Raw genomic sequence first — 15,135 nt, 5'->3', positions numbered from 1 at the left:
CTTCCTCTTAGGAATGCTGTGAAGATGACTATGCTCAAAATTCTCCAGGCTCAGATATTTTTATAATGATTTTCATTACTACCTAAGACAGATAAGATCTATGTATCACTACATGTCAATCTGAAGCAGACAAAGGCCTTTTCTGGAACCACTGATATAAAAGGCTGGACTATTCATTTTATAAGAAGATTTAATACCTGAATTATGAGTGAATGCCCATCCCATCATTTCCCATTACTGACATCCTCATTTGTTTGAAGAAATTATGTGAATAGAAATAAAGGCAAAAATTACAGAAGAGAGAGGAGATAACATGTTATATCACAAGTAGATGCAGGACAACTAAGTATGTAAAAACTTGTCTGACCAGTTCACAGCATGCAAGATTATGATAAAGTTATTACACATTATCTCACGGCTCCCTAAAACTTCAGACCATAAATTAATCAGGATCAGGAACACTTTGTGTACTGTGAAAATTAATTCACCAACCTCACCTGTTACCACAAACACTAAGGAAAACCAAGCCATACTGATGACAGCCATTTTTATGTTGTGACCTGTTCTGACATTTTGAAACTATTATTTAAATAAACCCTGCTGCACATATGATCTTCCTTATTTGTGCAATCTCGTCTATTACAAAGTGGCTTCACTTTGTTGACTGTCTGTCTTACTTACATGTTCCTTGGTTTGGCACACAACATAAGCTTCAGCCTTTTTCTCTGCTGACTCACGTGAATAAAAACATTCTCCCTTAACTACTCAGACAACTACTGCTTCCCCAAGGGCCATCAAATACATTTGTAAAAGTTACAATAACACACTATTTATTTCTTTTGCATAATTCTGTTCTGAAAAGTATAGACTTGTACTTTGTTATGCATTTTCTATGGCTTTGGCATGTCACTTCTATCTTGATACACAGGTCCAAAACCTCTATAGATCTCATGTTGTGGTTTATGACCTTACTACCCAAAAGTGACATAATAAGTTTTCTTATTTTACAGTGTAAGCTCCTCCAGGAAGAAACTATTAATTTTCTCTTTCTGCACAGCCTAACACATTGTGAGCGTGAACAAAGAGAAAGTAATAACTCCTACATTCGAAACTGTCACCCTGCCAGAATGTATGCATCCACGCTCCGAGGTGGTTTCAGCACCTGAATCTTCACTCCTGTCTTACCGGGGATATCACTAGCATCAAGTACATTTTCATAGCTGCATAAAATGTCTCCGAGACTTCACATTATTTGCATCATAAAGTTGATTAACCGTGCATAAAGCTTACATATAGGGGTTCTGCAGACCAGCACACTGCTGCTGGGAAGCATATTTTACTTGCTAATCTGCAAATAGGGTGCAGGGCTGATCGACAGTTGCTGGAAGAGCTGCCAACTTTTTGGCAGTTGTACAAAACATTCGGCCTGTAATTTGTCTTACTGATCACTGCCACAATTATGCCCAGGTCCCAAACAAAAGAAGCCCATACAGTCCAGTGGGAGACTGCTGTAGGGAGAAGAGGTTTCATCAGAGCTGCCCCATTTCTCACTCTGCCTGCATTCCATTTCAGTCAGATGCTTTTTTTGACCTCCATCTTCCAGGAACAGCATAAAAGACAAAATGACATCCTCACGCTTCACATCTTATTTTAAACCTGATTTTAAAAACTGTAAACTTTGGATTACACTAAGGATTTTGAAAGCTTTAGGGTATTAATAACACTGATACAGCAAAACAGTGCTTGGCTGGAGAGTGCACACATTTTAAACCAAATATAACAGTTGGAACATGTTAGAGCCTGTCAGTTTGATGTCCAGAGTACATTCAAACAAGGCTAGAGATCAGTTTCATTTTATTTGTTCAAATACCCAATGATTTACTGTTGTTTTGTTAATGAAGTATCAGTCAGAAAAAAACAAAAAGTTAAGGTTTGGGGCCTGTTTTGGGGTTTGGTTTTTTTACTTTAAAAACACTCCGAACAATACCACATGTGAGAAAATACGTACGTACCAAACTGAAGAGAAGGCTCATTGGTCAGAACTGACAGTTCTGACCAATGCATTCACAAGCAGTTCACAATGCACTCACAAACTCATTCATAAACAGTTTAGAAGCTGAGCTTACTACAGATAAAACACTGAAAAATAATCACTGATGAAAAGACAGCTGGGTAACACTTTCAAAAGACTGCTGAATCAGGAGCCTAAATTCTTCATGGGACTTCCACATATCCGAAAAATTTACAATAGGCCTCAATTCTGAGAAATACATAAAGTGCAATATTAAACATATAAGGAATTCAATCGATGGTCTCCCTAACTCAGCTAGTAGCACAGAGGAATCACTATGTATGCAACTAAATGATACACGTACTCTCAATAGTTTCAGCAACAGGGGACACCACTCAAAGAAATTCCCATTAAAGTCAATATAGGAACATCAGCTTTGAATTGCTGTGCAAGACAACTTACACCTTGTCTGCCCTCCAGTCATTAGTGTATGACACACACTACAGACTTAAACTTCTTTTGTGTTTGTTTAAGGTATATTGGTTTTTGCTTACTCACACATCTACTTGCCAACAAAACTAATACAGAAAAGTGTCTGCTTTTTGCACTGCACTGGGCTATGAGAAATGGCGGTCAGCTGTACTTGATCTCTTTTTTTACACTATACTACTGTTGTACAGTGAACACCTTTCAAAAAAGGATTGGGATCCCACAGTCCTACTAAATACAAGAAAGTAATATGATAACCCCTACCCAAGGCATCCTCCAACGAACGGGCAAAGCAGACACAAAGAATGAGTGTAAACTGGCAAGGAAAGAGCACCTAAAGAGATAGAAACTTGTCTGGGTCATGGTGTCCAGGTTAATGCACCATGGCATTGTTAAAATCAGTTTAGTTGAATTTGTATTTTAAAACCTTTTACATGGCCTTATAAAAAATGCACATGCAAAGCTACCTCCTAAATATGACCACTAAACCAATATTCTTTTTAAAGTAATGGACTTTACTACACAGATATATATATAAAAATAAACAAAGTATTGCATAAAGGTCATCAGAAAGAGCTACAAGGTTTTGCTCTTTAGGTGAAAAGCACTGTCACTTGCTTCTGATGCAATGGGTAACATTCCTACAAAATCAGTATGAGGTGTTAATAAAAGTTCTTTCCTCTTTCCTCCTCTCAGAGCCTTGACATGGCTCTGAGAACTTGCTGGCACAGAGAGTAAAGGTGGAGAATAAAACTTAACAAAGCTTATCACAGCCCAGTGACATCATTACATAAGATTAACCCTATATATCGTGTCTGTATTTGATTATTGTACTGGTAGTGCTCTAACCCAGCTACTGATAAGGAAAAAAAGCTCAAATGTAATAATACAGTCAATACTAGCTTTCATGGAATTATACAGAAAAATCCTGTAGTTCCCTAAAAGTGGATGATCCCAAATATTCTTAAAGCTATATGGGATACTCAGAAATAACTAGGAATTTGAGAACCATGGACTAGATCATAAGGGCTGTCCCTCTAAACCTGTCAACTCTTTGAAGAGAAACACCACATCATGCAAAGCATCAGGATCTCCAAACATTTCCAGCAAAATTTCCACTATTGCCTCTCTCCTTGAGGTTTTGAGTTAGGGACACCAAGCAAAGCTCGGTTGATAGGCTGCTGCTAAGCTACCACTTCAGCCTTTCACACTGGTAAGCATTTTCCTATTATTTCTTTTGGTTGCCCCAATCTGCCTTTTTTGACTTGTGCTTGGACTATAGTTTTTTGAAGACAGAAACCATAATTTCACTTTATATAAAATAAAAATACCAAACAATACTAGGTATTTTCTGTGATGAGGAGTCCCTGAAAATCCCAACAGTCAGTACCAACTAAAATTTTACAAAAGTGTTTCCATTGCTTGGAATAATCCAGTTTTCAGGGACAGATCATGTTCCTTCAACATCTCACTGACTCTGCTAAAACCAGAGCATTTTGCTTGAAGTTCAAAGCTACCATATTACACTTCTTCCTACAACCACTTCTGTAGTGTAACTAACTGGAAACTCAGTGCATCACTTCTGATTGAAGATAACTGTTCCAACAGCCACCGGTCTGATCAGTTAGTTCCCTGCTGCTTGCAGAGAAGCACAGTGGGGACATGCTCTGGATGACAGCGGCTGGGCAAATCCCATAGAGCTTCAGATACTGAAGATGATTCTGAGTCCTACTGACATGAAGAGCTCACTGGTCCACCAGTGTGACAAGAAGAGAGAAGGAGTTGGAGTGGTAGGACTAACAGCAATATGGATATATAGGAAGTAATAACAAGAAAAATTAAGGAAAAGTTAAAACAGCCAGCCAGGACTTGAGGACAAGGTGAAAGCAGTGGATTAAGGAGAAAAGAAGTGGGCCATGAGGTCAAATGTTCAAGAGGTGCCAATGGTTACAAGGAAGGAAAAGGCAAAGAAACTCAAGAGGAAAAGAAAAAAAATTACAAAAAAAAGATTCCTCAATAAATCCAACTAGAACCACGTAGGAAAGAGAACAAAGTGGATGCAGCATGAGTGATCTTTTGCCTTTCCTTTTCCAACACATTCTCTGACATCATTTTCAAAGACTATGGATCAATCTCACCTTGAAATAAAGGCAAGTTGACAGATGCCGCAAAGACTTATGCGATGAGTAAATATGGTCCCAGCAAGAAAACTGTACTTGGAATAGGTCTGTGTAGAGACCTATAGCAGGACATTTCATTCACGTAGCCTGCTACCATTGCCAACATCAAAATCTTATGCAATCCTGTAAAGGTCACCCCATCATTTCTTGACCATCTTGAAGCCAGAACAGATAAAGAAAGATGGAGAATTGGCAGCATGAAGACAGAACAGATGATAAAGAGGAAACTGAAAGAAAACAAGGAAGCAGAAAACACTACTCTCTTGCTGGCTCTTAATCTGTGAAAGCAAGCAAAGCAATTCCAATCATTTCCTCATCACCTGTGCAGAGTATGCATCAGTCTTCCCTTCATGTCTCCACCACCATTACATCTGCTTCATTGCTACCACATCACTATCTAAAGATACTTATAAATATTAACATTGACAAAGCCATATATTTTTAACGACATTACAAAGGCCAATGTACTGAAGAATGAAGAGTTCTAAAATGCATAAGAAACCCTGGTTCCCCATGATAAGAGGCTTTTTACATATTTATACTGTAAAGTACTGAAAGATACTAAGTTGGAAACACTAAGTATTAAGTTTGCCTACTCTTCATTTAAGGTACACAGATACAATGGGGGCTCACTGTTCAAACAATGAAGACGTGAAATTTATTTGGTAACATCTAGCCATTATTCACGCTTTTTTGTTCCTGCCTGTGATGAAACTGCCCAGCAGGGCACAGAAACAACCAAAATGATTCTATTGTCTGGAACAATTAAATCAGCTCAAGTTAGCCAATATAAGGCAGAAATGGCTGCCTGCAAGCCTCCAATGGAATCAAACTTTGCCTTTTTTAATTCTAAAAGAAATGGTGTTTCTTTACTTCTGTTCTTCAACAATTCAAGCCCTACAGACTCCAGTGGGGGAAAAACTCTCAGAACTGTGTAGCATTTCTCTAACACTGCTTCCACTAAAATAAACGTTAAAACTCCTGTTATATTTAATGGGACCATGCCAATATCACTAGGTTTTTTCGCTGTGCTATTCAGAAATATGTGAAATCTTGGCTTCTGTTAAATCACAGCAATGATAATTTAAGATTTTTTAACTCTTAGAGGAATGTAAGTGAGAGGACACTCAGAAATCAACTTTACTAGCAATTCAAGCTACTGACTGAGTAATAATCAGAGTAGATAATAATTCTGCAGATGTTCTTACATCATATTCATTTGCATTTTGCTTTACTAAAATACAGTGCAAAGTACGTAACTGCCACAAAAGTTACCCAATCTCTAGAATTATTTATTAGCTTTACAGTTGCAGTTTCATACTAATATTGCCGAATACACTTTTTAAATATTCTAGTGACTGCCTGCCAAATAGGAAAGCAGTCGCTTACAAACACAAGGTTAAAACTTTTTGTCAGCCTTCTGTAATGACCACTTTGCCCCCAAATGGTAGAAACCCCTGTAACTGCTACAATTTGCTTGACTCAAAACGGCACGCAAAATATCCCCATTCTTCAGACCTTGCTTTGTCTAGCTTGACAAAAGGGTTGGTTTGGTTCCCCCCGCAAACGGGCAGTTTTCCAAGCTGTCTTTGGACTTCTGATCTTATTCCATATCCAGATAGTTCCACTCCTACTCTTCCATGTGGATGGAGGGAAAGTCTCTTCTCAGTCCTCTCTGACCACAGATTTCCCATTACTTGCATACCTTATTGTTTCCAAAATCTCTCTTAACATGAACTGTAGATATCTTTCTCTTACAGTCTAATAACTGGGGTGAGAGAAAGGAGATTAAGACAGTACCAGGTAAAGCAGAACTGAATTCAATCAGCCAATTCCAGGCAGAAAAGCCCTCACCTCTAATTTTTTACAAATCATATTTGCAGCCTCCCCTCAAAATTTGAAAACCCGCAAAAAGTTCATTTAAATGGAAGTATAGTTAGGGAGTGGAAACTAATCACTCTTAGATGCCAAGTCCTACAATTCCAGCTTAAATCAAATACTCATTTTGGCAGTATTTAAAGAATTCTGGACAGGGAGGGCAGAGATTTAGTTTTGATGGCTGAGGAAAGCAGAAACCAGGCTTGCATGTGCAAGATTTGCAGAAGAATAATAAATCAGTAAGAGTAAAATAAAAGTAAAGGATGTTGTTAAATGTTATTCTCAGTTTTCCCTTGGAACACAGGCACCAATTGAGGAAAGAATTTAAACACATGCCTGCATGAAATCCAGTGAACCCAGCGAACCCAGTGAGATCAGTGGTTTACTCACAACTGTGAAGTTCTGCTTAGTGTCTATGGAACCACCTGAGCTGGAATAATGATATGCACTGTCTAAAAACTGGTGCAAGAAGGACGTGTAGGAATCGTTTTCACCCTGCTTAGACATTTCTTAACGTCTAGCTTTGAATTAATACCTATGAACTGGACTCTATTACTGGTAAATTTGTTCTAACAAATAATTCTACAGAGTTCAGTAGAATTACTTTCACTATGTGGAACTTCGTATAGGTGTTGGCATTAGCAACAATAGGACGAGATTCTGATTAGTCATGGGATCAAATCCTGACCTACATGTATGATAATTCAGTGCTAAGTGACATGCATGCTCTACTACACATTTTTCATGCCCTGAGCAACTTTTTTCATGTCTGAAGTGAGACTTCAAAAGCTATACACTGAGCGAGGCAGGCAAAAAAAAAAAAAAAACAAAACAGGTCAGTGAGCACCATACGGCCTTCAACTAGTCAATTTGCCTATGCCAGCTCATCCCTGTCTCCTACATGTGTAGCCTTCTGCTCTTGCCGAAAGGGCAGCTGGAGTATGTGGGGTAGCAGCAACTATTTGTTACCCTCCTCCGGGTTTCTCTCCGTGCCTCATCTCTTCCTTTCCCCACTTTGCCCTTTCTCTCTCCCTGCAGTAGCAATTGCGGAGGCAGCTTTTTCCCCCTCTATTGCTTCTCAGCAGGCTGTTAAGCACTGCAGGTAAGCAGGAGCTGTTAGGAGAGAACATTTCCAGCAAGGAGTAGGAGTAGATTATGCAGCTGTAGAAAAGGATTGATACGAGATAGTTGATGACCTGTGTAGTGACTGTACCACGTCCCCAGCAGAGAGGGAAAAGACGAGGCACAGGAGGGAGACAGGCTGGGGGAGAAGGCAAGGAAGACCCCTACCTGCACAAAGCGCTCTCCAAAATCTCCCATCTTCTCCTGACAACCGCCCACCCTCACAATTACACTGAGTCCCTGTGAAACCCTGCCGATCCCCTGTAGCTCTCTCACCCTTGTCCCCCAAGCCTGACAGACCTTGCTCAGTGACAGCCTTGTCATGCAGAAACCTATCAAACAGGAAAGCAATTTCCCTTTCATTTCAACAAATACTCTTCTGATAACAATGCTTTTCAGCAGCCCATGAACCGCAGTTTAGATGAGATGTAAAGCTTTCACAAGCAAAATCCTAGGCCTTTCAACACCATCAGCACAGATAAGTTCAGGCAGTAGATGAAAATAAAAATGAAAATACGCTACAGTCACACTCTGCTAGCCCAATGCCAACCTTCAGTAGTGTATGGCACAAGCAGAGGTTAATGCGCAGGGTGACCTGCACTAAAATGATGACGATTCCACTCTCTGTCTGCCACCTACAACAGATCACCTGCTGACTGAAAGGAGTTCCGATTTCAGCAACAGAAATGGCATTTAAAAAAAAAACCAACCAAAACAAAACCCCAAACAAACAAACAAAACCCAGTAAAACTCTGATAAGCACCTAAGTAGTCTTCCCAGTTAATTCAGATTAGAGGCGCTGGAAGGAGACAGTTCTCACATCCATGGACAGCTCACAGCACCAAGGACTCAGAAGCATTTTAATCCCCACTCCCCACTGTTGCCTTTTGGGTGACATTCAGAGCTCCGTCAAACTAGGTGTCTAACTGTATGGACTGCAACTTAAAGACCTAGTCTTTCCAATAGGAAAACTTCCTCAATAGTACACTATAAACATTACATAAAAATATGTAACTCAACAGTTCAACAAGTATGTAGAAGAGTGTACTTATTCCCCATGCCATTTCCCATAACTCATCATCAACTTGTTATTGAGATATATTAAATCATAATAAACTTGCTTTATGCAATGGTGGCACAGTTGCATGACTAACTTCACATTGATAAAATGGGAATATGAAGGGATGCTTTTAAAAAAGTATAATGTTTTAAATTTAGATCTTAAGAAGCAGCACTGAAGAGAAAAAAAACAGTATGGAAGATATTTAGGATTAGCAAAGAAAAGCTCACTGAAACCTGTGTTTTATTTTTTTCCTGACAGCGTTAGGGATTTTTTTAAGACAACAGAAAATTAAACTTGTTTCATTAACCTAAATATAGCTGTAAAATATTTTCAGTGGAAATAGAGGTTTTTCTTGCTAAATGTTGTGATGTCCTGAACTGATTTAATGAGTCCTGCTACTCTGCCTGCGAATGGATTTCTTAGGACGACTCAATAGGTTTTCTCGTGTACAGCCAGGCTAATGGCTAAGACCCTTAGATGGTGTCTTTGGCATAGGTCCAATCACACTGATTTCATCTATTGTCAACTCTGGAAAGTGGACTTGAACTCAGAACCCAGACTACCAATCATCCAAACACATAAACATTGATTGTGCTAATTCACAGGAGTGTAACCACAAGGCTAAATATCAACGGAATTCTCCTTCCTGATCTCAATTCTACTGATTAAAATGTAGCTGCATTACCAACTCAAGTGCAATATTTACATATGCCAGATGTGAGAAGGCTAGATAAAGACATACTTTATTATTACCTGAATAACCTAACTCAAACAGAAATATAGCCACAGCTTTCATGTTACTAGTTTGTTTTTCAATCAGAATTTGCAAGTTGTTTATTGTTCTGTATTTCATATTTTTCAAAGTGTAAGTTCACCAACATTCTCTCGAATACTCTATGCCATTCTGTATAACATTTTATGCGCTTACAGAAAAGCCTGTAATGTCGTAAATCCAAAGCTCTCTTTAAAACTGCAGTGTAGCCATGACTGAAAAAATCTGCAAAACTGACACTTTTACCGTGCTATGTCTGTATTGATGCACCACTGGAAAAGCAGCCATCTTTTTAATTGTCACTATACCTTTTCTAGAAACCCAAACAAATATTTTACATTGATCATTAAAAAAAAAAAAGTATATATATTTTGTTTAAAAGCTTCCATCCAGTAAAATCTGAACCACTGGTTTAGGCCACAACTTTGATTTTTTTAATATATATATTCAGGGAGTATACATATCATAAGGTTAAAAATAATTTTTACAACTGCTGAATACTCTGTAGATAAAAGGAACCAGAATGTTGCATATTTATCTGACTTGTCCTAATACAATAGATGCTATCATGATTTCAAGCTTTGTACTTGTTTATCATCCGTGTTTCCACTGTAACCATGGCATCAGTATATAGCACAGGCTTAACAGTGAGAAAAATACCCAGTATTTTCCTAAAAAACTCATCTCTTAGGAAAAAATACAAGGATTTGCACAATGGCAAAAACCAATCAAAGTAGGTGAGCTGGCTAAAGAGAGAAAGTTTCTTTTTAGGGGAAAAAAAAAAAAGAACACTATTTCTTTGCAAGTCTTTTTTGCATTTTGGACTTCTGACAAGAACCTAGAAATATATTACAGGATAAGTGACGTAACCTTGACCCTAGTGCAGATACTACAAATATTGAAATTTCCTTACAAAAATACATGCTGCATTATACGAGATCGAAAGCATTAAAGCTATTAATATATTGACAAGAGCTGTTCTCAGCACATGAGCATTTTCTCAAACCTGTTTAAATAGTGACAGTCCAGTCCTGCAAAAACTGTTGCATCATTCTGAAGGTAAAGAGGGGCAGCAGTGCAATTACACCGAACACACTCAACAAGCATGCGGAAGCCAGTTCAAACTCTCAGGACTGCTTAAAGGGCAACCCTCAGAATGGCATAAGGTGACCTTCCAGTCTCCAAGAGAGTTTCTTAGGTTGCATTTATTCGATATTTCAGACAGTAAGGAGGAACAGGTTCCTGTGACTGCTGCTTTTAATTTGCTTGTTACAAAGTTGGGAAAGAGCACTACAAAAATATCTGCCTTAAATGCCCAGAGTGAAATGAAGGAATTAGTCCTCTTATTAAACAGAAGAAACTTACTGCATCGTACCAGCAGGTCTTACTCTAACCTTGGTTTAGGCCACGTGCACCTTCCTTGTACTGTGAAACCCGTTCATTTCATAGATGACTTCTCTTTTTCAGGTTTTAATATAGACTCCACACACTGATGAAGATGCCAATAAATCTATTTACTTCACTATGGACTCTATAGAGATGTCATGGCCACAAGCCTTATTTTAACTTAGTGAAATCAGACAAAAAACCAATGTGATTTTGTAAGAGCCAGTTCTCTGAAGGTCCCTATCTATTAACAATTCAATAAATGCACTCGGTATTACAATTACAGTTACACGTTCAGTAAACGGGCAGATTTTGGAAAGGGTAAAGCACAATCCTATAAATACTTGCCTCCACACCAATTCTGTGATACAGGGAGGGTGGTATACGCTGTGTATTATACGTACTGCACAAACACAATCCAAACTGTGAGGATTTACAACACCAAATGAGGTAAGCAATGCTTCAGAAGCTGCATTATATTGAGCTGACCAGTTATGATCCACTGCCATGTCCTCAATTCTGTCACATCGACAGACAGCAAGCCTAGTCACTCCCTCATCTCCTCCCACCCAGTGAATGCTGGACAGCAATGAATCCTGGTGCAATAAAACACAGCATTTATCTGATTCAGCTAAGTAGTTCCTACCAAATCATATTTACAATGGCCCTCAATCTGTTCAGTTCCACTGTTTATCTAGGGAATGTGTTCAGATGTTTGAGTTCACCTTAAAAATCAGAGCCAGGATGTACCCCAGCACACCAGCCCCACCAAAACTCAAACTTGGCATCTGCAACCTGCAAGGTCCTTGCAGATTTGGCAACAAACTCACAACATGTACCACACGCAAAAAGAAAATACAAAATTATTATTCTTTCACTAAAAACCTGTGATAACACCCGTATCCCATTGGTCTCAAAGATGAAACTCCCTCTGATTTCAGGAAAGCCACAACTTGATTATCATTCAATCCAGGTAAAGCACATCTGCAATACTGCTGCATTTGTCTTTTCCCGATTTGGCTATTTTGCCTCTGTCTATCACCCAGTTTTGCCATCTGAGCTTACTAATGTGTAGCTTTTATAGAGCATCAGAATGATCTAGATCCTAATTATCATGATGTAATATATGTAGCAGAGGTGAAAAATATTTTAAAGTTGTAAAGATAAAAGTTTTAACAGGAAAGTTATGCAGCTCTTCATCAGCATAAATAGAGCCTAATTCTTTCATGCCTTTCCATCATTCTGACATCTCTTTATACCACTGCATTAAGTAAAGAAGCCCCAAAGAATACATGAAACTCAGAGCTATTAACTCTCGCTATTTTTACTGTGGTCCTGGGTTCTTTGTCTGTTTGCCAAAGAAATATTGCCCTGCCTAGTATCCTTGACCATAACAAATAAATACACAAAAAGATGAGCATACACATTTCAGAGAGCTGGTCAAGCAGGGCACATTTAAAATGAGAAGATGGTTACTATTGTTTTATTATACATCTTATTTAAAAGATATACCATTTAACTGTTTAATTGCAGAAATGCGAAATGTGCATATTCACGTTTCCTGTGTTTCTTTTTTTGTTTGTTTCATTTTTCCATGTTAAATCACAGTACCTGAGAATGTCAGACCAAGGATTTTCCAGGTTTTTTGTACTCTGACTGAGGCATGTTAGCTTCTGGGTCTTTAAGACACCTTAGAAACTGTTAGACACGTTGTGTATAAAGGCAACAGAATTTATCTGGTTGGGGCCAAAATCCACCAGGACCCTTTTATCAGTTTCAGGCATTTGAAGCAGCACTGCACTAGCTCTACACATAAAGGTGTAGATCATCTGGGGGAGGGAAGGAGGAGCATAAGTGTTGATGCAGTGAGCTTTCAAGTGACATGAAGACCCCGAAGTGTCTCGTATCAGAGGTCAGGTCTGGATTTTTAAGGCTTGTCAATGCCAGGCTGACCAAGAGTATTCACACGGCAATGATGAACTCGGTCTAAGTGCTGGATCTGGGTTTTGCGGTAATGTTCTGTATGGATGCATTTGGTTGGGGTTTTTCAAACACAGTAAGATAACTAGAGTTGTATTTATGTAATGTAATTTCAGAAACTGAACTGGTAATTATACATCTCTTCCTTAGATTCAGCATATTTTTCTTTTCTCCCTTGCCTGTAGACCACATGCATTAGATACACAGTAACCATGACTATCTGAGTATAACAAAGCGTGGAAATAATGAAAAGCCTTCAGAGCCATTACATGCCCTTGGTAACCTAGCTCTGCAAGACAGATGTTGCATCCAGAGCCATGCCACTGAAAATCATATGTACATGTATGTATCTACAGCGCGAACACTCACCCAGTCCTCGAAGTGGCGGCTCCCATTCTGCAGCAAGTCCTCAAACTGTATAGTGCAGTTAGCCACAAAATCATCGTACCCAATGGGGGCATCATGGAAAACAGCCATCTCTATCTTCCTGCCATTACAAACGTCGGTGACAAATTCATCGTTCCAAGCAGGACTGTTGGTCTTTTGCTTGGTTGAGGTCTGCCCGATCCTGGAGTCGTCCACATTGAGGGCTATGTAAGGGTCCAGCAAAAAGGTCTGCGGCCTGGGACCCACCGCATGCCTCAGCGACCACGCCGTGGGTTTCAGATTCACCGCCTCACAGATCTTGATTTTCAGCAAGCCATTGAAAACCACCATGGCTGGACGGCTGCACTTTTCCCGGGATTAAACACTCGCAGGACGCAGTCGCACGGAGAGGGAGGGAGGGAGGTCTCGCCAATAAATAGGAGGGCAGGTCTGGGAGTGGGGGAGAAGGATACAGTGCAGGTCTCTTCGCCTTGCTGCTTCTGTTACCTCTGATTACTTAGCCTTTGCTCTTGCGACACCCAGTGAATACATTTATTTTCTTGCCCGTGTTTCTAACGGAAAACAAGGGAGGGGGGCCGCCGGGGAGGGGGAGGCGTCCGCGGCTGCAGAAACCCCCGAACGCAATCAAAACCCGAGCATAACCAATCCTTGGAGTGAGCAAGAGCCTTCTCCCTTCACCTAGACCATAATCCTGGATCAGACTTTGCACAGGAGGCAGAGCCGCGATCCCAGGCTCCTGCACACGCCAGTCCTGCCCGTGCGCCGCACAACAATACACACACACGCATACACACACACACACACACACACGCACCCACACGCACAAATCAGAAACACCGGCCGACCCACCAGCCCTGCCTACTGCACAGCCTCCGCTCAGCAAACATCCACCCGGGGACCTTCCATCCGCGCCGGAGCCCCGAGCCGCCCGTCCTGTGCCGCCTCCTCCCCCTCCGCCGCCGCCGCCAAGGCCGAGGACCCAGCGGAGCGACCCCCGCGCATGGGGGGCGACGGCAGCGGAGCGGGCCGCGCGGGTCTCGGCAGGCTCCGGCTGGGCGGCCGCCGCCCTGGCGATGGGCAGAGCCGCCGCCGCCGCCTCCCGCCCCGCGCCCGCCCGCCGCCGGCCGCTTCCCTCCGCTCCGCGCCGCGCGCAGCCCCAGCCCGCCTGCCGGTGCCGCTCCGCCGCTCGCTCCAGTGCAGGAAATGCGCAAAAGACGTCAGTGTGTGTGTGCGTGTGTGTGCGCGCGTGTGCGAGCGTGTGTGGTGCGAGCGTGCGGAGGCAGCCCCGTCTGTGTGTGCGTGCGTGTGTGTGTGAGTGTGAGTGCGCGCGCGGGTGCACAAAGTTTTGCCTGTGGGGGGAGTAATGCGGCCGCCGCCAGCCGGGAAAACGCGCCGGGGGCCGTGACTCCCGTGGGCCGCCCTCGCCGCGCCCGCCGGGCGGCTTTCCGCGGGGGCCTCTGCCTCCCCCCTCCCCGGCCTCCTCCCTCCTCACAGCATAAAGCGGGGAAACACGCCTGGAAAAACCACCCCCGGCCGCCTTCCCCCCCCTCCCCCCCGCCCCACGGCCGCTTTTATTAACGCGCTTGGTCACGGAGATCCTGCCCCCGGCCGCCGCGCGGCGCTGCCGTTACCGCCACGGCGACTTCCACCACGCCGGGCGCTTCTGGCGCCGCGGGGCCGGCCGGCGGACGCCCCTTCCCGCAGGGCTTTCCGCCCGCTCGCTCTCCTCTCCCGTGACACCGCCGCCCCCGGGACCCCTCTGCCGCGCCCCGGCCCGCGCCTGACGGGCAACGCGCCCGCCGCTCCCCCCGCCGCCCCGGCACCGCCGCCTGACAGCGCCAAGCCCCGGCCCGCGCCGCCAACCGCT

General features: G+C 42.2%; 1 protein-coding gene across 1 annotated transcript in view; it reads right to left on the bottom strand.

Moving 5' to 3' along the window:
- Window positions 1–13,625, bottom strand: part of PRKCE (protein kinase C epsilon) — a 320,579-nt gene extending 306,954 nt beyond the window's left edge. Inside the window, exon 1 of the mRNA XM_052806142.1 lies at window positions 13,251–13,625. Within this exon, the coding sequence (XP_052662102.1) occupies window positions 13,251–13,598 (348 nt within the window). The 5' untranslated portion in view covers window positions 13,599–13,625. The remainder of the gene's footprint in view (window positions 1–13,250) is intronic.
- Between the last annotated feature and the right edge of the window lie 1,510 nt (window positions 13,626–15,135).

Source organism: Harpia harpyja, chromosome 13, assembly GCF_026419915.1.
Source record: "Harpia harpyja isolate bHarHar1 chromosome 13, bHarHar1 primary haplotype, whole genome shotgun sequence".
NCBI lineage: Eukaryota > Metazoa > Chordata > Aves > Accipitriformes > Accipitridae > Harpia > Harpia harpyja.
The sequence above is the reverse complement of the archived record's forward strand: the minus strand, read 5'-3'. Positions and strand labels throughout refer to the sequence as shown.